Below are 26,693 nucleotides of genomic sequence, written 5' to 3' on the forward strand. Positions count from 1 at the left end.
TGCGGGTGAAGTCGCCGATGAATTAATTACACTCTTCACTCAGCTGAGATACTAAATTGGTAACGAAATAAATAAATATATAAAAACAAATCACACAGATTGAGCTAGTCCCAAAGTAAGTTCGAGACTTGTGTTATGTGATACTAACTCAACGATACTATATTTTATAACAAATACATATATAGATAAACATCCAAGACCCGGGCCAATCAGAAAAAGATCATTTTCCATCATGACCCGACCGGGGATCCAACCTGGGACCTCTCGGTTCAGAGGCGAACACTTTACCACTGCGCCACCGAGGTCATCAAATATTACATGTATAATAATACTATTATGTACCTTGCAATTAAAATATACATCAGAAGGGTAGTTAAAATAATAGGCCAAACTATCCAGTTTGGGCCTAATTGGGTACATGTACTCCCGCCACCATATAAATCTAGCATAACTCACGCCAAACTTACCCTTATTTCCCCCGCTTAAAGTCTGTGTTGAGTAAATTTATATGTAGTTAACTGTACACAGTTATTTGTGTGTTAAATTATCGGATTAACCGGAACTGGATACGGTTAACCGTAGGGTTTGTTGTGAAGTTGTCCCGTCAAATTAGTTTAGGTTATTTTTAACCCGCGACGCAAAAAGATGGGGTGTTATACGGGTCTTTGTACGTGGCACCCTAGCTCATTAACGGGTGAACCGATTTTGATGCTGTTTTATTTGATAGCTAATTTTTATGCGTTGGTTCTTAGATATGTTTGATCAAAATCGGTTCAGCCGTTCAAAAGTTGTAGTGAAATGTAATATTGAAAGTCGGGGGATAGACAGGACAGATAGACACACGCTCAAACTTATAACACCCCTCTCTTTGCGTTGGGGGCTAAAATAAATTCAAATATAAAATTTCTGTCAACAGCACATCAACCTACCCAAATTCATTGCAAAATCGCTGTTATTACCTCGCCATAGAGGTTCATGCATCGTGACTTGATGGGGGGGCTGCTATTCACTGTACCTATAAACCGTTTCAGCAAATAAAAGCATTATCATTTTTGTTTTCATTTTTTCACCGTGACAATGAATTAATTGTAATAATAATAATTATTCTTCTTCCCCAGATCCGCCGTCAGCTCCTATGATAACCGGCTATATTCCTGGCAGTATCCTAGCAGCGGGCACGGTACAGAAGCTGGCGTGTATCTCTTCTGGAGGCAACCCACTGGCCACTCTGACCTGGTTCAAGAACGACAAAAAGGCAAGTTTCTAGAAGTTGTTCAGTATGTGACATTATCTGTTATCGGGACAACTCCTGGTTAGAACTTGGTTTTAGAATGATAAAATGGTATTTTGTGATTCTGTCAGCGCTAGTGCCTGAGTATCCTTCTAATATTTATTATAAATGCCAAAGTTTGTGAGGATGTATGTTTGTTACTCTTTCGCGCAAAATCGACTGGACAGATTGTTGTGATATTTGGTACACGGGTAGAATATAACCTGGAATAACACTTAGGGTACTTTTTATCCCGAAATTTCCACGGCAGCGAAGCTCCGGGGTTGGTGTGGTTATAATTTTCAATTACCTGCAGCACAATATCCACAAAAGTCGATAGGTGATCAAAATTTGCTTTAATAGAGACATTGATAAGTTGGAAAGAAACCGGAAAAAAGCAAACATTTTAACTTGGGACCTTTCGATCTCAGGTTCCTAACCATTGGACCACAAACGCTTGTAATAAATAAATCAATCATTTGCCTTCTCTCTCTTTTATCTTAACGTTTTCTTGTTTATTTCATCAGCCATTGAATTCGGGAGCTCTGAATCCGTTTTATCTAATCATTCGCCTCCACTTCGCGCGGTCGTCGGCATCCCTAGTTGTCAGACCATTGTCACGCATATCATTCTTGACGACATCACGCCAAGCGCCATGCTGCAGCCAATGCATTGCTGCAGCCATGGCCACGCGGCGACACATCCAGACATTTGTTCCCAGCGTAATTAGCTTTCTTTCTTCCACAGATACACTCGATAACGAAACGGACAGACAAATCGGTATCGTCAGAGATCTCAATCCTGACGAACGTGACGGACAACCTCGCGCAGTACAAGTGCGAGGCCACGAACAGCGCAACTGAAATACCACTGTTTGAGAATGTGACGCTAAACGTTCATTGTAAGTGTCTCAAATCTGTAAATCTTTATCCTTACATATTATATAACAAAGTTCTCGGCTGCGTCTGTCTGTTCGCGATAAACTCAAAAACGACTGCACGGATTTTCATGCAGTTTTCACCAATAGATAGTGTGATTCCCGAAGAAGTTCTAGGGGTATAATTTGTTATGTTTTTACCCGAACGAAGCCGGGTATAATATAAATTTAAATAACGTTTTCTTTTAACTTTCTTTTTACTTTGGGGCTAGCTCAATATGTGTGATTTATCCTATACTAGCAGCCCGTCCCGGCTGCGCTCGAGCAAAACCATTATAAATATTTCTCATAAATCGGATAATATAGAGAATCAGATTTAATTTCAAATAATTGAAGTTCAGGATTCGAACCATCAACAGTAACAACGTGAATTCAGCGGTGTTTACCGCTGAGGTGTCTACTCATATCTTCAGTTGACGAAATTTTTAATGGGATTCTCTATTTATTTCTTTTCACCCTCATTTAACTACCCTAAAGGTAAAATTTTAAGAAATCCTGAAACACGGGTTTCATTATTTTTGTTGCATAGCATTTATGCCAATTTTCAAGTAGATAATTAAAGATTTTCATTATTTTTCATACAATTCCCAAAAAGAAAGGAATAACCTAAAGTTAATGCCCAAATTTCGCGTTTATAGCTTCTATGGTTCAGGCTGGGCGTTGATTAGTAAAAAACGCTTGTTCTTTTATATATATATAGATTTATATATTTATTTAACAGTCGCCCCAGAGACAGTGAAGGTGAAGGCGGAACCAGAAGAGCTGAAGTTGGGTATCGAAGCCACGCTACACTGCGACGCTGCGTCCAGTAACCCGCCCGCTGTCCTCTCTTGGTGGAGAAACGGCATACCAGTAGAAGGTATTGCTTATCAATCAATCTTATAAAATTTAATCTTTATTATACAGGGTGACTTGTACATTGGCAATATTTTGTCTACACGCTCAGTCCATGATTCTGAACGACTTTTAGGTATGGGGGGAGTATCTCCGAAATCGCGAAAAAAATTCAGCTGTTCTATAATACAAAATTAAATAAATACCTAAGTTGTGGAAAATGTATGAATCAGCATTTTTTTTTCGTGATTTCAAGGTCAAGTACTCCGTACTTACTAATTCCATGTGTTGAATTAATTAGACGATCTTTGTTGCCTAATGGTCATCGTGCCGGACTGCTACACACGCTCCCGGGTTCGACCCCGGTCAGTTCAAGATAGCAATTGATCTTTTTCAGATTAACCTGGGTCTTGGATGTTATATATTCATGTACCTATCCTACTAATATTATAATTGCGAAAGTTTATAAGGATGTATGTTTGTCTTTCTCTCACTCTTCCTCGCAAATTCCACTGGACGGATAGTTACGAAATTTGGTACACGGGTAGACTATAAACTGGAATAACACATAGGGTATTTTTTTATCCCGAAAATTCCACGGGAGCGAAGTCCAGGGACGCAGCTCTATGAGACTATTTTTTAATTTACATTGCTGTGTAATCATCAAAAGGCTCGGTAATATCGTTTACACAACAAGACTTGTATGAAATAAAACTATATGTCCCTTCTGCCCGTAGGGCTCCCAATGCAGACCAAGCCAGGATTGCACGGCGGGACAGTATCCACCATCGAGCTGAAGCTCAAAATAGAGAAGGACATGAATGGAGCCATCTACACGTGTCAGGCCTTGAACGAGGCTTTGCAGAGGAGCGTCCATGACTCCTTACCTCTGAAAGTTTTGTGTAAGTGTTCGTTTTTTATTTGATAATTAATTTCAGTAGAATTGGACCTCTTCTTCATAGTCATATTCCACTTGGCGTGGTTATTACGTGGCATGAGACACACACAACCAACTCCCATGGCACTATTAATGGAGTGGTTTGCCATTGCATTCTCCATTTTACACACAAGTTAATAATCAACCAGTGTGCAGGTTTCCTCGCGATGTTATCCTTCACTGAAAGCAAGTGGTGATCAACGAAACTATATTTATTTTTACAGAAATGTAAAACAATAAAAAAAAAATTGTTGTACATAGAAATGTTATTAGATCACAATAACCTATCCAAATTGTATGGTAAATTGGTTTTAAATGCTTGTAAATTATATAAATATCTAAGATAAAACATATTTTGCGCAGGTGAAAATTTGATAAATCCGCGCTTCGTTTAGGCTAAGTCATCGTGAAAAAGTTTTCTAGTAAGTTTGAATTAACTATAAGATTCAATTTTAATTACAATGTACTATTGCAGATGCGCCGGAGTTCGGCGAGACAATCCAACCAATCGTGGGCACGGAGAATGAACCACTCATTGTGGTGATGAAGGCTGACGGCAACCCTGGAAGCATCACGTACACGTGGACAAAAGATGGTACCCCTATCACACAATCGTCATACAGAACCGCAAGTAAGTTTGTCCATCACATCCATATTAAAAACAAAAAAAAAAAACTATCATGTTTATTGTCAGTATTATAATTAGGTTTATCGTATCATATTGTTATTTTGACGACCTCGGTGGCGCAGTGGTAAAATGCTTGACCCTGAACCGAGAGGTGCCGGGTTCGATCCCCGGTCGGGTCATGATGGAAAATGATCTTTTTCTGATTGGCCCGGGTCTTGGATGTTTATGTATATAATATGTATTTGTTATAAAATATAGTATCGTTGAGTTAGTATCCCATAACGCAAGTCTCGAACTTACTTTGGGGCTAGCTCAATCTGTGTGATTTGTCCTGATATATTTATTTATTTATATTTATATCCTACCTCTTTTTTTGCAATTTTCTTTCGCGGGTCTACTGAAAGAAATATTCTAAAAAAAATGTTGTAATAGTACCTTTGTACTTAGTTTCCTATTTGTAAGTTTTATTTATATAATAATAATAATAAAGCCGTTTATTCATAGGAAACACACACAAATACAGCTCAAACCACAGAGAATATATATTTTTTTGACGACCTCGGTGGCGCAGTGGTAAAGTGCTTGCCCCTGAACCGAGAGGTCCCGGGTTCGATCCCCGGTCGGGTCATGATGAAATATGATCTTTTTCTGATTGACCCGGGTCTTGGATGTTTATCTATATATGTATTTGTTATAAAATATAGTATCGTTGAGTTAGTATCCCATAACACAAGTCTCGAATTTACTTTGGGGCTAGCTCAATCTGTGTGATTAGTCCTAATATATTTATTTATTTTATTTATTTAATATAAAATACAGAAAACAAAAGAAGATAAACAGTCAGACAAGTAGTTAAATGCTCACTATATATCTGTGAATTAAATACATAAATAAAATGAACATTTGTGTGTGAGCGTCCTACGAATAGGTGACGTCTCAGTATTAAGCTGGACAAAGCCCAGCTCTGATTTTCAAACTTCAACTCATGTGTCATCACGTACAAAAATCATCATCATTCAAAAAGAACTAAAAAAGAACAGAAAGAAGAACTTATAAAACCTATATCTTGTATCGTGTAGGTACATAAATAAATAAAATTGATACATAGCAGAATATATATTTAACTAGTGTCCCGTATCGGCTTCCCTCGAGTGAATCATAAAAAAGTAAACATGTAAACCATCCTCAGGAATCGCACTATCTATTGGTGATAACCGTACAAAAATCCGTCCAGTAGTTTGTGAGTTTATCGCGTTCATACCGACAGACGCGACAGGGGGACTTCTTTTAATAATATGTGATGATATGCCGGTAGAAGTTTCGGTATCAATATCTTTTCCGATAATATGAAGATATTTTTACAAGAAATACACGGTCTTCATATCATAAAATAAGCAAACATAAAACGCGTGGTACTGTATCCACATAATTATATTTATTTATTTAGTTTAATTAGTTTGTTGATTAATCACTATATAAAAAAAGTTTGACGTGAAAACGTGCCTATGTAAATCTAATTTCTGATATAATTTAATAAATAAATAATAAATATATTAGGACAAATCACACAGATTGAGCTAGCCCCAAAGTAAGTTCGAGACTTGTGTTATGGGATACTAACTCAACGATACTATATTCTATAACATATATAGATAAACATCCAAGACCCGGGCCAATCAGAAAAAGATCATTTTCCATCATGACCCGACCGGGGATCGAACCCGGGACCTCTCGGTTCAGTGGCAAGAATCTTACCACTGCGCCACCGAGGTCGTCGAGTCATTTGTGAAATCACATTCAATTTTCTAAATAAATTAAAAGCAGTTAAAATATCAGTGGCGAAATCAAAGCAACAGAATCCTTCAAAGTTTATTTTTTACAATGATTCTGGGTTACGCGGCGCCACAACTCTGAATGTAACCGGACTCAAGCCAAGATTCTCATCTTGGCTTGTGTCCGGTTACATTCGGCGTGGCTTGAGAGGTTTTTACCAATACAATATTTCTAAGATTGTATATAAATATGTTTATTGTAAACAAGCAGCCCGTCCCGGTTTCGCTCGCGTAAAAATATAGCAAATTATATACTTAAACCTTCCTCAGGAATCACGCTAACTATTGTTAAAAACTGCATGAAAATCCGTGCATTACTTTTTTAGTTTATCGCGAATAGACAGACAGACAGAGGCGGCAGAGGATTCTGTTTTATAATTATGTAAAGATAAGTGTTTATTGTTAAAAGTTCGTAGATAAAAAAAATTATAAACATTTTTTTTATTGTAATTATGAATCAGTAACTAAAATACAAGCGTACATCACTTATAATTAAATTATAATTAAAATTCATGTATTAAATTTAAATTTACACCTGTTAAATAAAATAAAGGTTATGTTAAACAAAAAAATTAATAGTTAAACAAAAAAAATATAGGTGTTGTTAAACAAAAAATGGAAGGTGACACAAAGAAAATCAATCACAGAATGGCCAGCAGTTTCTAACGGATGAAAATATTTAAAAACTGTTTTTTTTTTGTTCCAGATGACAGAATAATATCCGAAGGGAACATGTTGAATATAACCAAGGTGTCCAGACAGGATGCCGGCGTGTACACTTGTGAGGCTGTCAACTCACAGGGCGGTGCCACACATAACGTCACAATCGTCGTCAATTGTAAGTGTATAAGGGACCTTACGTAAGGCCCTAGTCACACATTAGCATCAAAATCACATTTTTATCAATTAATTTAATTTTTTTTTTGCAATGTAGGCATTTTTTGTCGATAGATTTTATGACACATCGTATGCGATTCAATAAAATGGTAATACAGACATATATTAACTCATCTAAAACAAATGGTTGTGAGTTTTGATTTATATAGTACTTAATTATTTCTGATTTAGTGTTTTGTTTCAAATTTCCTTTAAATTTAGACATATATTTCAACTTTATCGAACTCTAAATGGGCAAAATGTTTGTTGATAGCGTTGTTAGTGGTACAAATATTAACATTTAGTAGCTTTTATTTAAACTAACGCGAGAAATAGACACTATTAATTTCAATACACTCACATAAGATTATCAACGGAAATATCGACTATAGTTTCAATTTAAAATGGCTAAAATATAGTCTACTTTTCCGTCGACAATCACACGTGATTAACGAATATTTCATTAATAGTTTAGAAGCGTGTTGTGTTTGTTCACTATAGTGTGTAAAACATAGGCGAAGATGAATCACTGAGTCAACAGGATGAACCGACACCTTCAAAATTAGAGCGACAGAGATAGATGTATTATTTTGACGACCTCGGTGGCGCAGTGGTAAAGTTCTTGCCACTGAACCGGTCCCGGGTTCGATCCCCGGTCGGGTCATGATGGAAAATGATCTTTTTCTGATTGGCCCGGGTCTTGGATGTTTATCTATATATGTATATGTTATAAAATATAGTATCGTTGAGTTAGTATCACATAACACAAGTCTCGAACTTACTTTGGGGCTAGCTCAATCTGTGTGATTTGTCCTAATATATTTATTTTATTTATTTACACTACTTGTCATGTATCATATGGATCAAGCTATGTTTTACATAACGTGTTTAGATGTTAAATTGTGTATTTATAACCAATACATACATATGCAAGTTATTGAAATATTTTCATAAATTTCGTACTATATACTATTTTCGTTTTTGTTACAGATCCAGCTAGCATAAAATCTGTTGAACAAACAAGTATTAAAAATCCTGATGAGGATGTGGTGCTTTCCTGTAGTGCTACAGGTAAATGACTTTATTAAAACAATTAAAAAAGACTAACTCTGTGGATCGAAAAGTCTCAGGTTCGTATCCTACTCGTGCCACATGAGTTTGTATACCAATCTGTGACTCATGTATAGTAGTTTTCATAGACCACCACTTGCACCCGGTGAAGGAAAACATCGCGAGGAAACCTGCACACTGGTTGACAGTTTAGTTCGCTGGTGTGTATGCGACCGCCTGCCACTAGATGTAGTCGTAAAAGTCATATCATATACCTTTAGGCGACTTGAATAAAATCTGACACCGGTGTTAGCAATAAAACACACGATATGATGACAACAAATAAATATGTCTTGCTCTGTCGATGTAAATAGTGACGAAGCATACTTTGGCACATACCTTAACATGTTAATAATCCTGTTAAATTACGGAGTCCATTTGACATTTTCTTAAACGATTTTCCAATTTCAGGCAACCCACTGTCTAAAGAACACATAGAATGGATCAGAGAAGGTTACGATACGGAATCGAAAACAATTTTCGATCCTACAACACACACGAGCTACCTGACGATACCTAAAGCGAGTAAAGATGACGTTGGAAAGTTCAGGTGTCAGGTGTACAATGGTTTAGGCGATAAGGACAGTAAGGATGTAATGCTTGTTGTTAAGTTTAAACCGGCAATGGACAGCTCTCCGAAGATTGCTAAAGCTGCCTCAAACGTTGGCCAAGTTGCAAAACTTACATGCAGGTATGTGTGTCTTAATTATTATGTCTCATCTTAATTCCACCTTGTTATCGTAATCCCGATGGCTGAGGGTCATGGCCATTGAGTGAAATGAATGAAACACACGCAACAACTTTCTTGGCATTGTTGGAGAGTATACTGCAGAAATGAAACTCGAACTCTAGTAGAAATCAGACTATATTTTGACAGATTTACACGGCTTTTTATTACCAAAATTAACATTTGAATAGTATAAGAAATGATGATAACCAATCACAAATTGCGATTTATTTTACGCCGATTGCCGCCAGGGGTCCACTGCATAAATATGTTCGATCTGTCTCAACGCTCGCAGTAATGCGGTGACGGCCGTGTGGCGCACGCGTGAAAATCTTGTGTTCATAGCGCCGTGCAGTCGTCATCTCATACATGCTTGTAGAAGTCGCTACAGCATTATTAATGGAGTGATTTGCCATTGCCTTCTCCATTTCACAGACAAGTATATTTTTCTATGTAATTAAAAAAAGAACTACAAAAGCTCGTTCCTATTTCAATGGTTAAGCGGTGGGTGCAATGGATCGAAAGGACCCAGGTGCTACATGAGTTTGTATACCAATCCGACTCATGTATAGTAGTTTTCGTCGACCACCACTTGCTTCCGGTGAAGGAAAACATCGCGAGGAAACCTGCACACTGGTTGATTATTAACTTGTGTGTGGAATGGAGAAGGCAATGGCATAGCACTCCATTAATAGTGCCAAGAAAGTTGTTGTGTGTGTTTCATACCACGTATTGGCCTCAGTCATGAGGAAATACGACCGTGAAGAGATTTCAACCAAAATAATTCTTGGTATATTTTTCTAGAAAACATCAAATATTTTCACGATAAGCTTAAATAAATTTTTAGAACAATATTTCACCTAACACACGAAACGTATTTTTGAAAATTCGCTCCACATATATCTCCGGACACGGCCAAAACTATTAAAATACATATCTTTTATTAAAATCTCCAATCTTTTCGCAGATGCAAAGCTGTGCCGGCGCCAAGTTTCACATGGTCCAAAAATGGAATGAAACTACCCGTGAACACGTCCACGAAGTACTTCGCAGAATATCACAGATCAAATGATACTATAACGTATACTTCTGTACTGTTGATTAGTGACGTCACTTCCTCTGATTACGGCATATTTGAGTGCGGTGCGAGGAACGAACTTGGCTTCAGCACTACATCAGTTAGATTGGATATTACTAGCGCACCGGGTGAGTGAGAAAATGTTTTTATTCTTTTTTTTTTTCGTAAAGCGTTTTGTTTTTAATATATATTTTCTAATATCTTTATTTTTATTTTCATAAATAATTTGTAATATTCATCAATATATTTTTTGTTGTCTTTCTGAATTTAAAGTGCTCCGATGATATGATTTTTTAAATAAAATAAAATGAACTGATAGTCCTTTTAGGTATACCTACTGAGTTCTGAACATTTTAATAATACGTATATGGTAGCTTTTGCCCACAGCTTCGCCCGCGTTAACTTTTCGGGATGAAAGGTACCCTATATCCTTCGTCATACTTCAAAGTGCATGTGTGCTAAATTTCAAGAAGATTGGTTGAGTAGATAGAGCGTGAGGTAACAAACAAACTTACTTTCGCATTTATAATATTAGTTAGGATGATATTCTGTACAATACAACAAAGAGTTCATTTATCCATCTAGATATTGCTTATATTAAAACCCTAATATATTTCAGATCAAGTAATATCAATGACGGTGACGAATGTTACCCACAACACGGTCACGTTGGAATGGGTGCCAGGGTTCGATGGCGGTATTCCATCGTGGTATCGAGTCAGATATAGGTAAATATTTATCTCGTATCCGCATGTTCCCGGCTGCTATGGGGGCTGTGAATATGGCCATACATCTTTCGCGTCGTTGCTTCGATGTCGACCACGTTGTAGCTTCACTTCTTTTCAATTTTATCTGTCCGTTTACTTAGCTTTTTACTCGGTCGCGTCATTTTGACGTCAACGCAAAGCATTCATAGGTACCTACGTACCTATGAAGTTTCTGTGTACTTCAACGGACGTCAGTGTCGAAACCTATAGGAAACATTTTATTGGCAAAATTTATACAAAATAATCTACTTATAATTTTTATTTGCTCTGTGAACCATGACACTTTAGAAAAATGCCGGCATAACAATTAAGTCGCTTTTATCACGATGAACAACTAATATATATATATATATATATATATATATATATATATATATATATATATATATATATATATATATATATTATACTATTTCCATTTTAATTATTTTTGCTCGAAAGTAATATCATACAATTTTTACGTTATTTATTTGATATCTTTATCAAATATATATATATATATATATATATATATATATATATATATATATATATATATATATATATATATATATGTGTGTGTGTAATTTACAGAAAAATCTATGATGAATCATATCGCTATGAAGACGTCGTACCGCGCGACGCGACAACGTTTACCATAGCTAATCTAGAGAAGAGCACAGACTATGTATTCTCTGTGATGGCCATAAACAAGATAGGGCAGAGTAAATATAGACCGGATGACACTAAAGCTACTACGTTGAGTGAGTATTTAAAAATGTCATTATGATTTATTACTTCATTATGAACTACGATTTTTTACATACAAAATGAAAACAGCAGTTTCATATTTAAATATCAGAATACGTAATTTTGATGTGACTTTAATGGATTTTTTTTTGGATATGTTATTGCTAACACTGATGGAAGATTTTTTGAAAGTCACCTAAAGGCATCTGATGTGACTTTTACGACTACCCCGTAAACTGTATGTCAACCAGTGTGCAGATTTCTTCAAGATGTTTTCCTTCACGCGAAGCAAGTGGTGGTCGATGAAAACTACTATACACGAGTCAGATTGGTATACAAACTCATGATTATCAACTTGTGTGTGCAATAGAGAAGGCAATGGCAAACCACTCGATTAATATTGTCAAGTCGTTGTGTGTGTTTCATTCCACGTAACGATCACGACCATCACTGGCATCAGTCATGAGGAATACAATATATGAAGAAGATATTGAATTCACTATACAAATTTTATGACGAACTCGGTGGCGCAGTGGTAAAGTGCTTGCCTCTGAACTGAGAGGTCCCGGGTTCGATCCCCGGTCGGGTCATGATGGAAAATGATATTTGTCTGATTGGCCCGGCTCTTGGATGTTTATCTATATATGTATTTGTATAGTATCGTTGAGTTAGTATCCCATAACACAAGACTTGAACTTACTTTGGGGCTAGCTCAATCTGTATGATTTGTCCTAATATTATTTATTTATATTATAAAATCAATTTTCATGCTGCCATAGACTTTATCCCAACATCAGTACAGTCGAGCTCAGAGGAGTATAACTCTTATAATGTGCCCGGTGTCTTCATAATTACTGGCACTATAGTAGGCACTGCGCTTATCCTTTTGAATGTACTGCTGATCGGATTCTGTCTGCATCGAAGGACCAATAAAAGGATTCGAGGTTTGATTGTAGAAAATTCAATGTTTTATATGAAGTTTTTTGTGTTTTTTTTTTTTTGAGTGGCCAGTGTTTTTTTTTTCTTTTGTGCTATATTTAAATTGAGAAGTGTCCCTTTTTACATGCTTATGGATAAATAACTATTATTTTTTATAATGTCATAATTTATGTGGATTAATTAACTATGAATAAAAATAATTTAAAACCATTGTAGTATTGATTTAACAAGTTTAATCATTATTTATCGTAACAAAACGAAATTATATTTGATTTTAAAGATTATACAACAAAAGTACAGACACTTTTAATATATTCTTTTAAAAATGGACATTTTGATTTAAATGTAACATTTATTTCGCATATATTTTGGTAGTTAATGTTTTTTTTTTATCCTAACGCATTGAATGTGTATTTTTTTTTTTGCTAATTTTTTTTTCTTTTTCTTCCCCTAGACGCACCTACCTCCGAAGTAGGTGAACTAAACGTAGTGCCAACAGAACTAGTCGAGGCAGACGTGTCCCGTCCTGTCATAGTATACGTGTCTATAGCTAGTGTCGTGCTAATATTAGTTAATGGAGCTTTAGTTGCCTGTTTTGTTTTAAAACGACGGTCGAGGAGGTTGAAGGGTGAGTTTTTTTTTTGTTTTTTTTTTTTTTGTATAATGCATGTACTCTCAGTAAAATCTACTCTACATAGACACGGGCGAGGGTTCAATTATTTTCAAAAATAAGTTAAAAAAGCATGTGTGATATAACGAATGTGTCGATGAATATAATGGTTAATAATAAATATATTTATTTTCTCTTCACAATAATTTTCCTTAAATCATTTTATTAAAACTAGGTTTAATTATTAAAAAGGAACACAAAATTTATCTATAACTACACACATGTAAATAATATTACAAATAATAGTGCTGCTAATTACAGTTGTGCTGGCTGTGTATTACACTAATGCTCAATTATATTATACTACTGCTCAAGTCATAGATGATTTTGAGTTCTTTTTTAATAATATATAATGGAACTTAATTTTAATTTAAGGAATTTTTTGTGAAGAAAAAAAAAATATTTATTATTAAATAAAAGTCATAACTTGAGCATTAGTGCTGCGAATTAAAGTTGTGCTGACTATGCTAAACATACAATGATAATTTCCCCTTCTTCCTCGCAGAACAAGCCGGCCAGTCATCAAAATCGGCCACGATAGAGATGTACGCACCGTCCTCGTACAACGACACAATGACGGGCGAGACCTTGAGTTCCGTCTCCGAAAAATCCGAGACATATTCACAAGATGGCGACGATCGACCCCCTCCACCGATCCCCGAAGTTCCAAGTATGCCTAATAGGCATATGCTACAGGTAATATGATATTTTCAATTCTATTTTTCGTCAATACTATGAAAAAAGTGACGCGAAGTGTCACTCCAACTACGGACACTGTTTGAAAATTATTATTAATATTTATTTACATTTTTTTTTTTTTATTTCGTTCGTAAAAATTTAAAACGTTAAATTCGTTTAAAATAAAATTAATATTTTTTTTACTTTGTTGAAATGTTTTCCATTTTCGATGAAATTCATTTTCAATTTTTGCAACATTAAAAAAAAAAACGAATTCCGTGGAATTAAAAATCAGAGTTTATACAATTCAATAACAAGTATCTGTCTCAGACAATTTAGTGAACATTTTCGTGAGCGTTTTGTTATTGCTATCTAACCAGACAATTAGTGTTCATAGTTGAAGTGCGACGAACTAAACGCCACTTGTACCTATTTAGTTTGTGGCCCTCGACGTTACTCTGTGTTGAGTGTTACCAACCATTGTTATACGTAATCTGTGAAATTATAACTATTATTAAGTTTTAGTATCAGAAAATTGATAGATTTAAAGATAAAATTAGAAGCTTCGCTCGTTATTTGAATAAGTATAGTAATATTTGACGACCTCGGTGGCGCAGTGGTAAAGTTCTTGCCACTGAACCGAGAGGTCCCGGGTTCGATCCCCGGTCGGATCATGATGGAAAATTATATTTTTCTTATTGGCCCGGGTCTTGGATGTTTATCTATATTATGTATTTGTTATAAAATATAGTATCGTTGAGTTAGTATCCCATAACACAAGTCTCGAACTTACTTTGGGGCTAGCTCAGTCTGTGTCGTTTGTCCTAATATATTTATTTATTTATTATATTATAACTATTTTTTACATATAAAAATCTTTATTTTTGTCATCTGCTTTATATGTCTACTTTTATAAATAAATCAAGATTTTATTTATTTGAATGTTGATGTTTTTACACATAACATACCTAGATAGTACAGTACAGTACAGTTTTCTTGTTAACGACGTTGAATTGAACGTAAACTAAAAAACAACCAGCAAAAATATCAATAAACTGTATTATAAAATATATTAAATTTAACTTTTTTTTTCCGAAAACTATTACCTAGCACACAGAATTAATATTTCGTCGAGAATTTTTTTCATGAAACTAAACGCACTTTTTTTTCCACCAGCAAACGGATACCTACCTCATGGACGATCAAGGGCTAGTCATGCCTCCCCCCTTGGACTACCCCCCTCCAAATTATGCCGTATACGAGGGCGACCATGCGCGAACTTTACCTCACCCACATAGACATAAGGACATTACTGGACATAGCACGTTGGGAAGGAGCGCAGGTAATATTTTTTATTTAAAACTATTTTTTTAGGAAATAAAATTAATTATTAGTGATTCAAAGTGCGGGGAAGTCCGTTTTAAATATTGGATACCGTTGATTGTTAACAAAAATATTGCAGGAATCATATTAACTTTTGCAATATTACGATATCCTCAAACATAAGACGTATAGATGAAATACGTTTATTGAAAAAAAAACTTTATTAAATTTAAACTTTCCTAAATCTATATTATTTTAATTATATCAGATTTATCAAAGTAATGCATGTAAACTGACAATTTTATCGGACAATACGAACTAATAACAAATAATAAAAACAAGTACACTTAACAAAATTTAAAAGTAAAATCTTGACTTATAAATACATTTTTACGCGGGCCATATATAGATATATAGATTTTGTTAATTAAAATTGCCGAATATGGATCGATGTGTCCGATTTATTACAATACTTTTGCCCACTGCTTCGCCCGCGTGAATTTTCCACAGGAACAGTGATTTTTCCTGGACGAAAGATACCCTATGTCCTTCTCCATACTTCAAACTATATGTATGCAAAAATTTTAAAAGATTGGTTGAGTAGATAAAACCTGAAGAAGTAACAAACAAACTTACTTTCGTATTTATAATATTAGTTAGGAACATTTAGGCAAACACCAGTGACTAATTGAGTAATCTTCCACAGGCAAACAAAATTACGTGCCAGCGCCCAGCCCAATGCCTCCTCTAGACGGGTCCTATTATAACATGTCGTCGGAGCGGTACCTCTCTTACCCTCCTCTGATCTCCGAGTATTTGCATCAACAGGTAACTTGTTAATACAGGGCGATTTCTTATAAATTGGCATGATTTTAACTACATGCTCAGTCGACAAGAATGACATTTTTGAAAAAAGAAAGCATCGGCTCCCAACTAGGGAACCCCTCAACGATTAACACGGATTTTACCACGCGTTGATCGCAAAAATATCTCTCTGACGATAATAAAAGCTTGTGTCAAGAATGACATTTTTGAAAAAAGAAAGTATCGGCTCCCAACTGGGGAACCCCTCAACGATTAACACGGATAGCAAAAATTATAATAAAAGCTCATGTCAAAATTGTCATTTAAAAAAATAATAACTTATTGATCTCGATATGTACCTGTTCTCACAAATAAACGATTTAATTGATTGATTGATTGATCTTTGATCCAACAGCAAACCGGACGCACACCGACTCCACCGCAGCAGTACACAGCTCAACCTTTGCCGAAACCACTTCTCATGAACGGAGGAATTTCAGGAGGGTCTCCCTCCCATATGGCCAGCCCTCCACAGCTGAGCTATGGGTTAGATGGTAAGATCACATTGATATATATATATATATATATATATATATATATATATATATATATATATATATATATATATATATATATATATATACACACATATATATATTATTGACGTGACAACGTCTTAAATTAGGTTGCGGCTGGGAGTCACTTATGAAAAAGTGTAACGCCCGGTAACGTTACGATGAGTCACCGAACGAGAGAGAGGCCCGCCGAATGCCTTGCGTCTCTCTCCCACTCAACTATGATCGGTCTGCCGCGCGCGTAAAAAGACGTTGTCACGTAAAATCTTCGCCCGTAAAACCGACTTTACAGGCAACCATTTTTTTTATATTGTTTTTTTTTATTTTGAATACTATAATAATATATTTGAAATACTTTAAACTTTATTATTTACGATTTCTATAGTAAATTTCGCTATAATATATATCTATATAAATTTCGTTATAAACTTTTTGTGAGTTTTGAACGATAGTCTAAATAAAATTTAAGTCAGTCAAACCCGGAGACAGTAGAGTATGGATCACTTGTGTGGCTTGTCACAGTCGTTGCATTTGGTCGGCTTTTCAAGTCTGAGGCCGTTGTGCACGTGGCATGGTAGATGTCGCCACAGATTGAAAGAAAGAAAATATATATATTAATTTATTTGGAACATATCCTAATATTATAAATGCGAAAGTAACTTTGTTTGATACCTTTCCACGCTCGAAATACTCAACCAAATCTGGCCAAGGCCTGTAATAATTGTGTTTCACAAATATTGGATATGGCTAACTGGAAAATAACTTCAGGCAGGAGTTATCTGGTGGTTTATCTGTCAGATTGTATTATCAAAACGTGGTGAAACAGGCCCGGTTAAATTAAAATAATATTATTTACTGTCCCGATAAAGCAGGTGCGTATGTTCGGGTCACGCACGATTCTGGAAGTATTTCATGTTACGTACAGTAAACCGATGAGAAGTTCCCCCGTTGGGAGCCGTTCCTAGGTGCACCATCTGGTCACGTTTATCAAAATAATGCATTGTCATCCAAACTAAACGTGTGTGTTTCAGCTCAATCGGTGGAAGAGATCTGCTTCAAAATTGAGTTACAAGATTCCAACCGACTTACAATTTGCAAGTTAAATAAAAGCTTGTTTTAATGAGATTATGACCACACATACATACCAACAGCACGTAATGCCATAGTCAGGATGAATACTAATTTATGCGGAAACCGCCTGATATAGCATTCGCTTTGTGTCTGTCAGTTAGTGTTTGTCATTGCGAAGGTTGTTAATTAAAAATTAATGTTTAATTGTAATTTGAGTCATCACTGCGTCTAATTAAGGCGTGTTAATATTTGATGATTAAAATTCATAGAACAAGTTAAGGTTATGTTTCGCTTAGAATCAAGTAAATGTTTAAAGTTCCTTTCTTAGCCTTTTTGAAAACATTTGAATAATTCTATAAACATTTTTTGTGTTTATGTTTATTAACCTTTCACGCAAAATCTACTTGATGAATTGTTATGGAATTTGGTACACGGGTAGAACAAAACCAGGAGTAACACATATGGTACTATTTATCCCGAAATTCCCATGAGAGCGAAGTCCCGGGACGCAGCTAGTAATACTAGCTGAAAACCCAAGACACACACAGCATACAACATTATGAACAGGTATCGCATAAACTGACAAATGATGTCGGTTTATATTCGGCGAGAAAAAAATTAATTATAAAGATTACTATTAATAAACTTGTTTTGTCGCAGGTCTTGACAGGCAGTCGACTGGCGGCACTTTGCGTCGACAAAGACTAGAAAAGATGGCAGTCCCGCCACCAGACGTCACTGTACTTCATCAGGGGAACTGTCAGCAGGTGAGAATAACTCTGTCTGGAGCGTTATTTTTTAATCTGTGACTCGTCTAAAACGCGTAATCGAATGATTTTTCCATCGACATGAATTACATGTTTTTAAGCAGTTGTAGTTTTATTACCCTAATATTATAAATGCGAAAGTAAGTTTGTTTGTTTATTTTTTGTTTGTTAATTCTTCACGCTCTATCTGCTCGACCAATTTTCTTGAAATTTTGCATACATGTATTTTGAAGTATGCAGAAGGACATAGGGTACCTTTCATACCGGAAAATTAACGCTTGCGAAGCCGCGGGCAAAAGCTAGTTATAATATAATCAAGATAATAAAATAATTTGTAATATTAAATTTTGCGTGAAAAATTGAGATTTAAAAATGCTACGGTAACCTATTTTGTTTTGATGAAGAAACTAACCTAAAAATTTTGTTGCAGCATTTACCACAAACGCCATCTGTCAAGCAGCCCCAATCGATTCTCAAGGACCCGTCTCGTCACAAATATGGAAACCAGTATGGTAGCCCTGTCTCATCCAGCACTCCCCAAAGCAACTCTAGCCAAATACTAACAGTCCAAAACCTAACGAATGACATTCCGCAATACGGAACCATAAAGAAAGAGAACAAAAAACAAAACGTTACAATAGACGAGAGTTTTAATAAGAGAAATGAAACGCACGTTGTGTGAAGTGTTTAAACAATTGTAGATAGATTTAAAATTCATGTGATACAATTGTAGATAGGGCTAGTGAAACGCGGTTCGGATTTGGTGAACTAAAGTATTACATGTGTGAACCGAAGTGTTACATGTGTGTACTGAAGTGTTACATGTGTGAACTGAAGTGTTACATGTGTGAACTAAAGTGTTACATGTGTGTACTAAAGTGGTACACGGAATGAACGAAATGTGGCCTAACATGTAAGTTTTTCAATGTTGATTTTCCAGTGAACAAATGTTGTATTGTGATTTTGAGCTCCGTATAGCCTAAAATGTCATTACGTAATTAGTGTCATGAAAATAAGTCTCGTGTCGTTGGTTTCGTCAAAGGTTGCACGTGTAAATATTAGTTTTACAATGCTTGGTTCGATGTTGAAAACTTGAATATTTTCACGAAATTAACATCGCGAAACTGTTTTCATGCTACTATTATCTGAAGGCTTAACAATAGAATTAATTGGAGTTGTTTTAGTCAAATTCTGTATAAATGAACACAAATATTGAGTTTAGGAAATATAGATTGATCGAGCAATCTTTTGAGATTTGTTCAACCATGTCAGTGTGGTTATTAAGAGTTCAAAATTGTATTATACGCAATTTGGGACTTTTTCAATACTGAACTATATACAATACCAACAATTTGAAATTAATTCATCAATTTTGTAATGGTTGTTTCCAAGTGTTTCGCTTTATGAAGATCGAAACTAGAATTTTAGGCATTATGGCGATTTTGTCTGTGCGAAATATGTGTGTAAATAGTATGAAATGTGTGTTTATGTGGTCCGAGCCGTGGTAACACAAAATGTGGCCGATTAGGCCAAAAGTCATGGCCCATCCAAGGCCAAGGTTGTCTAAACGACTGACTTATCATTATAGGATTTACGTCCAAAAAGACACTAGTTAAAAATACATTTTTCATTGTCCAAAATGTAATTAAATCATTTTAGATAATAAATGAAATTTATAATAATTTTTCTTCTCGATTCCATAATGGATCTCTTTTTGATTAAGTTTTGAACGGAAATTACGAAATTTCAATTATATTGGGAGATTATAAATTACCCAACAGTTATAAATTGTTTTGTAAAGTCCAAGTTGAAATGCATTTATTGTTAATATATAATATTGTTCTCAACATCCGGATTGTTAATGGTGTGCCAAAGTTTCATTTTTACAAAAAAAAAAAAAACTATTTACTATATTTCTTAACAAAATTTGCTATTATTGAGATAAATCAGTCAAAATCTTCAGGACTATATAGGAGGGAGAACAAATAATTATCAAGATTTTAATTCCTGTATTATCCACTCATCTGTCCGTATGGTACGAGTAGATTTTGTCTGATTAATCTAACTTGTCTGTTATAAATTTTCCTTCTAATCTTTTACATAATTATTACCTATATAATGCTTTACAATTTTTATATTTCTTGAGTAAAAAGACTTTGTTATGCCGTAAGTTTACAGAACGTCTAGACAGTTTTGATCCTATTTTAAGGAATTAATATATTGTTTTCACATCACAATACCAGAGCATAATTTTATAATTTGTACAAATATTTTATAAGTTTTTTTTTTTTTGCAGCAATTTGACTTAATGTAAATAAATCAAAAATAATACTCGAATCGCAACTGACAATAATATAAGTTTTTTTTTTAATTATTTTATAATTTATATCCCTCGTGAATAGTACTGTACATAAATTATTATCTAATAATTGTAATTTTTCTATTAAATTAATAGCTTTTCTACTCAAAAAGTAATCGGTTTTAATACAGATACCAAAGTTTTATTAATTTAATTATTTTTTTAAGTTATGTAACTTACATTTTAATTATTAATTGTATTTTTTTTTCAAATCCTTTTTTTCTTTATGGATGTAATATGAAAATTATTGACTGATTTAAACGAATATAACGATTAATTTTGATGTTTTTTTTTTTGAATAATCTAAAATCCATCCATGGAAGAATACGATTTTATATTTACAGAAATGTTTCATTGTTACATTTCGAATTTAAATAAAAAAAATCTAATTATACAATTTTTCGTTTCATTATATTTCTCCTTTTGTTTTAAGTTTTGCCTAATAATTATTAAAACATATCAATTCCAACTAATTTTGCCAAAAATAGAAAAAAATATTTGTTTTTTGGTCAAAAAAAAAATTAATAAAAAAGTGCCAAGAATCGATTATTCCGCAAAATTAAAAAGGTTAGATAGTGTAAAAAAAAAAAAAAACATTGTAGCTGTGTTATACGTCCTTCTACATTAAAATAGTTATATTTGAGACCGTGCCTTATACTTTATGCCATTTTGGGGGTAAATATAATAAATAATAAAATAATAAATATATTAGGACTAATCGTACAGATCGAGCTAGCCCCAAAGTAAGTTCGAGACTTGTGTTATGGGATACTAACTCAACGATACTATATTTTATAACAAATACTTATATAGATAAACATCCAAGACCCGGGCCAATCAGAAAAAGATCATTTTCCATCATGACCCGACCGGGGATCGAACCCGGGACCTCTCGGTTCAGTGGCAAGAACTTGACCACTGCGCCACCGAGGTCGTCAAATCACTTAAATTATTGCCAACTAGTATATTAAAAAAAAAATACGAACTTTTTAGACGTAAGTTAGTTTGTTTGTTTTTGCAAAATTTGCTGAATATATACAATTGGGGCACTTACTTTGCAATTACTTAGATTTAATAGTTCACATAATGTTTATTATATAATTTGTTTCTTTATATTAATTTCAAAAAATAACGACTCATAAAGACTGATTTTTGTGAAGCTATATGTTTTGGGACATGACCTTTAAAAAATAAAAAATGTCAAATCACTTTTTACTATGTTAATACTATATGTAGCTTTCATTTTAATAATTGCTTGCCGTATGTTAAATTAACTGTATAATGCCTGCAATTGTCTAAATTGAAGCAAAAATATTTAATTCGAATTAGGCATAAGGATTTGTTGCTATGAATAGCCTTATAAGATTTAAAAAAAAACTTTTTTTTTCTCTTTTTTTATTATACAATAACAAGAGCTTGTCACTAGTAGTAAGATTAATCTGACGTTCAAAATTTACTGTCAATATAAATGTTAATTATAACGTCAATGTTAAATAATTCAGAAATTAAATGAGAATTAAAGTAATGTGAATTTAAATTTAAAATACTCATTCGACTTTTTAATTTAAATATATGCTGTAATAAATTGTTTTTTGTAATTTAGAAAAAGTGCTGTGCGCAATTTGATTCATAAAATCAATTTATTATGTTCGAGAATACAGTTACACGAAGGTCTCACTACATTATACGTAATTATTTTTAAAAAGTTATTTTTTAAAATTTGGAATAAAAAAAAGCAATATATATATATATTAAATTTAGTTTCTTAATTAAGTTGGATTGTAACAAAAACTTTATTTTAAAAAATATTAGGATAAGTTTAATTATGAAATGAAACACTTCTGCGCAAGCACTAATAGTTGTTAATTATTAATAAATCATAATGATAATTAGGTTACTTTGACATGACAATGTTATTATAAAAATAAGGGTTCCCTTTTTTACTTTAGACGTACGGAACACAGCAAAAGTTTAGTCGGATCAATAAACAAAATCATACGAAAATCAGCTGTTTAATCCACACTGTCGCCAGTTCGCCGGATCTGGCGGTTCGGTAAACATTGCCGGTTTTTCATTGCGGTATATAAAATCACTCATACCAAAAACGCAATGTTACGCAATTACGCGTCGGCGTGCGAGTTCAGCAATAGTGTGTAGACAACATTAGATATACATTAAACATTTTAATTTAAATTATTAAAAAAGATTTGTTGATTTTAGATTTTAAACTAAAACACAATTTCGTGTCAACGTAACCAAATCAAAATTGAATCACTCCATGCTCATTGTAAAATATACCCACGTGCTAAGTGAATAAGGTTGTAAATTCGATAATTCCAAATGTGACTTTGATATTACGTACAGCTCAGTGTAATCGGCATAAATTAAAGCATATATGTTAAAAATGTTTGTTTTATTATTATTTTTTTCTGCAAAAATCTGTGTCACCAACCAACCTAATTATTCCGCTTTATGTGAGCGTGTACAGTTCACAGAAATACGCTTCACCGAAACCACGTTTCGGCAAAAACAATTTTTTGGTGTTTCAAAATCTAGGTAAGTAATTTTTAATTAAAATAATCGGTAAATTCGATTCTGCTTAACATAGTTAGTTTAGATTATATAATAACATGTTTATTAAACTTTGAGTAACTTGTGATAGGTATAAAAATAAAAATTTTCGGCGAAACTTGCTTTCGGTGAACGTGTTTCTGTCTGAGATTCCACATTACCTTATCACCGAAAGGAAGTTTCGCGGAAAATTTTTGTGTCAGTACAGATATCAGTCTCGTCCACTTCTCCCTATCTGATGTTAACTGATCTGCTACTTCCTTTTTAGCAATATCCTGCCTGACACATTCCATCTCTTCTTCAGCTTACAGCCTACAGCCTTCAGTTATGGAAAACAAACAGCGCCTATATCGCACTATGTATATATAAAGAATTATCTAAAAAGTAATACTAAAACACTAACAACCTCGCCTGGCCATAGGACTACAACTCATATCATAAATAACGTTTTTTTTTTTTTTAACATAACTCATTACATTCGAAAAGAAGCGATTAGTTAACTTTTTAAAAGTAAATCCTTATTAGTTTCGGAATTACGTAGGCACATTTTGCCACATAATTTTAGGTTAATTTTTTTCCATAGATTATTGTATGTATATACTTACCTGTTATTCTCCTACTCCTTTTCCCATTCAATTCAAAACGCATAAATCTGTAACTGGCTGTAAAAAATATCTTTATACGACACCTGCTCGGAAAGAATCAGATTTCATGTTTAATATTATATATGAAAGCAATTGAAGTCGAACACAAATCCGGCCGGAAATTTTCCATTATTCCCTAGGGAATAACATAAATTATAACCTGCCGGAAATAGATGTGACCTTCGTTGCATACAAAGTTCATTTAGACAGGTCAAAACGTTGTATGAAGTACTTACTAAAACCATGGTAGTTTAATATCAAAATTTAATAACAGCGTGGAGTATTCTGTCTTCAGAAGAAGTGTTCTGTGTTCAACGCAGGCCGAAGAATTGATTCTACTTTAAAAAAAACAATAAAGGACTGCGTTTATGAATATGTAATATGATAAAGACAAATATTATTTATTTGCAAAAACATGAGTTTACATTTTTTTACAATGTGGTGTTAAAAGAAAAACTTAATCCTACATGTTTCACCGTCCACGGGAATGCAGATTTAAATGCAGAGCATGCTATCATCACACAAAGCGAAATCGAATAAATAAAAGTAACTAAATTAACTAAATTTTTATCTGAGTCTATCATTAAAAAAATCAAATTATAATAACATTTATCAATCAGCAAGGACCCGAGGTGCTTTTTAAATAAATTTAAAGTCTGATCTTTATATTGTTGTGGAATTTTGTTATAAATTTTAGATGCCATACATACAATACTGTTACTGAGTAATGCCGTTTTAGAAGGGTGTAAACACAGTCTATAATACTATACCTATTGTAGGTATGTTATTCTTATTTTTTTTATTATTGTCGTAGGTATAGGTATAACGCACTATCTGTCGCTCGAAATAAACTATGAGGCACAACTCGAGTGTTCGCGGCCCTCGACTCACGTCTCGACGTTCAAATAAAAGAAATGTGCATTTTTTCGTCGCTCCACCACGCGGGTCCCATAACCTCACAAACCACGCTCAATAAAATCAAAATCAAATCATTTATTCAGAAATTAGGCCTTCACGGGCACTTTTTCACGACATATTCTAAATTAAATGATATTTTCAAAAGCTACAAACTAACTAGCATATCGGAACGACCACTGCTGAGAAGAAATGCCGAAAGAAACTCATTCAAACAGTGTTGGTCCCTTTTATGCCAGAAGGGCTTACCATTTTTTAAATATAATTTTATGTATATTTTTTATCAGTAATATAACATGTAAGTACACAATAAAGTACATGGTCAAAAGGTATACTGAAACATATTATGATTGTGATCAAGTGCTGATGAAATATGAAAAAACATTTAATAAGAGATCGAGCTGACTATTTCCCCCCGGCAGCACCCGTTCATAATCTAATGATAGATATATTTACTTCATAATTGCAGCCATGGACATAGGACTTAATAACTTGCTATGTATTTTCATGCATATTCATTGAACTCGAATGCGTTTGAACATAAACTTGTAATACCAGTGTTTCCGTGTAACGATACACGGCCACATATTTTCATACTAATTACCCGTTTTGTATTACACTAACGGCCCGACCTGGCTTCGCGCGGGTAAAACCGTATTAAAAAGGTAGGTTTCGCCTATCTCTTTGCCAAATTTCAACAAAATCGGCCCAGTAGTTTTTGAGTTTATTCAATACAAACAAAAATACAAATCTTTTCTCTTTATAACATTAGTGTGTATTAATCAAAGGCCATTGACCAAATAAAAAGTTTTGACGAAAATATTAACTTTTTGTCAAAATTCGATAATTTGTTAAAAGCCCTCAGATGTGATCAATCTATTTTACGCTTCGATGATTCAACTACAACATTCGGCTTTTAGGCGAGTTTAGCAGTTGCGGCACAAATTGAAAATTATAGAGATGTGTCACTTCTTCTACCAGCAGGCCTACGATCCACTTTTACAGAACGATTCTAATGCAACTCAATTCAGTTTAGGAACCTAAAATGAATTACTAAAAATTCATTTTAGGTTCTCGATGGTACAAATTTGGTGATGCTTATGAGTTGAGGTCGCAAAGTGGATCGCTTTAAGAGAAGATGGACGATAAAAATCAAAAAGAGTATTTTGTTTATAATTATGTATAATATTTATGTTTTTATTTTGTACATACATCATTAAGCAAAACATAACTATTATTGTCACACATCACCGCATAGTCTGTCAAAATAAAATCTGCCGAACAAGTGCATTTCGAAGTGGCTTCTGTCGAAGTAATATTTTTCGAAGGTGTGCCTTGTCGAAGTGGTTTCTGTGGGAATAACGCTAGTCGAATATGTGTTTTATCTAAGCAATTTAAGTCGAAATAGTGTTTTTAGAAATTGAGATACATTTCGACAAGGTTGTCGAAATAATTTTCTGTCGAAATTCAAACCTACAGTGCCTTACAGACTGAAGATCGCGCTGACAATTTTTTTCCGTATTGCTACTGAACTTTGACCATACCATTATTTTTATTGTTTTTTCCATATATCTATACCTATATGGGAAAATTTATTTCGCCATAGAGGTATAGAGAAGTTTACTGGCGTTTAAATTTTTGTTAGACTAACA

At 34.0% G+C, this 26,693-nt stretch overlaps 1 protein-coding gene across 2 annotated transcripts in view; it reads left to right on the top strand.

Moving 5' to 3' along the window:
• sns (sticks and stones) overlaps window positions 1–20,902 on the top strand; it is a 263,332-nt gene extending 242,430 nt beyond the window's left edge. The window contains exons 12-29 of one of the 2 annotated variants that reach the window (XM_053765040.1): window positions 1,119–1,255; window positions 2,018–2,171; window positions 2,929–3,066; window positions 3,779–3,943; window positions 4,454–4,609; window positions 7,145–7,276; window positions 8,305–8,385; window positions 8,836–9,115; window positions 10,119–10,357; window positions 10,849–10,957; window positions 11,570–11,739; window positions 13,119–13,292; window positions 13,840–14,030; window positions 15,189–15,354; window positions 16,042–16,163; window positions 16,555–16,693; window positions 18,446–18,552; window positions 18,983–20,902. In XM_053765040.1, coding sequence (XP_053621015.1) covers window positions 1,119–1,255; window positions 2,018–2,171; window positions 2,929–3,066; window positions 3,779–3,943; window positions 4,454–4,609; window positions 7,145–7,276; window positions 8,305–8,385; window positions 8,836–9,115; window positions 10,119–10,357; window positions 10,849–10,957; window positions 11,570–11,739; window positions 13,119–13,292; window positions 13,840–14,030; window positions 15,189–15,354; window positions 16,042–16,163; window positions 16,555–16,693; window positions 18,446–18,552; window positions 18,983–19,234 — 2,912 coding nt within the window. In that variant the 3' untranslated portion in view covers window positions 19,235–20,902. Of the gene's footprint in view, window positions 1–1,118; window positions 1,256–2,017; window positions 2,172–2,928; window positions 3,067–3,778; window positions 3,944–4,453; window positions 4,610–7,144; window positions 7,277–8,304; window positions 8,386–8,835; window positions 9,116–10,118; window positions 10,358–10,848; window positions 10,958–11,569; window positions 11,740–12,504; window positions 12,670–13,118; window positions 13,293–13,839; window positions 14,031–15,188; window positions 15,355–16,041; window positions 16,164–16,554; window positions 16,694–18,445; window positions 18,553–18,982 lie in introns of both variants that reach the window. The other variant, XM_053765038.2, reaches the window with a different exon arrangement.
• Window positions 20,903–26,693: the final 5,791 nt, after the last annotated feature.

Source organism: Plodia interpunctella, chromosome 26 (assembly GCF_027563975.2).
Source record: "Plodia interpunctella isolate USDA-ARS_2022_Savannah chromosome 26, ilPloInte3.2, whole genome shotgun sequence".
In the NCBI taxonomy this organism is placed as follows: domain Eukaryota; kingdom Metazoa; phylum Arthropoda; class Insecta; order Lepidoptera; family Pyralidae; genus Plodia; species Plodia interpunctella.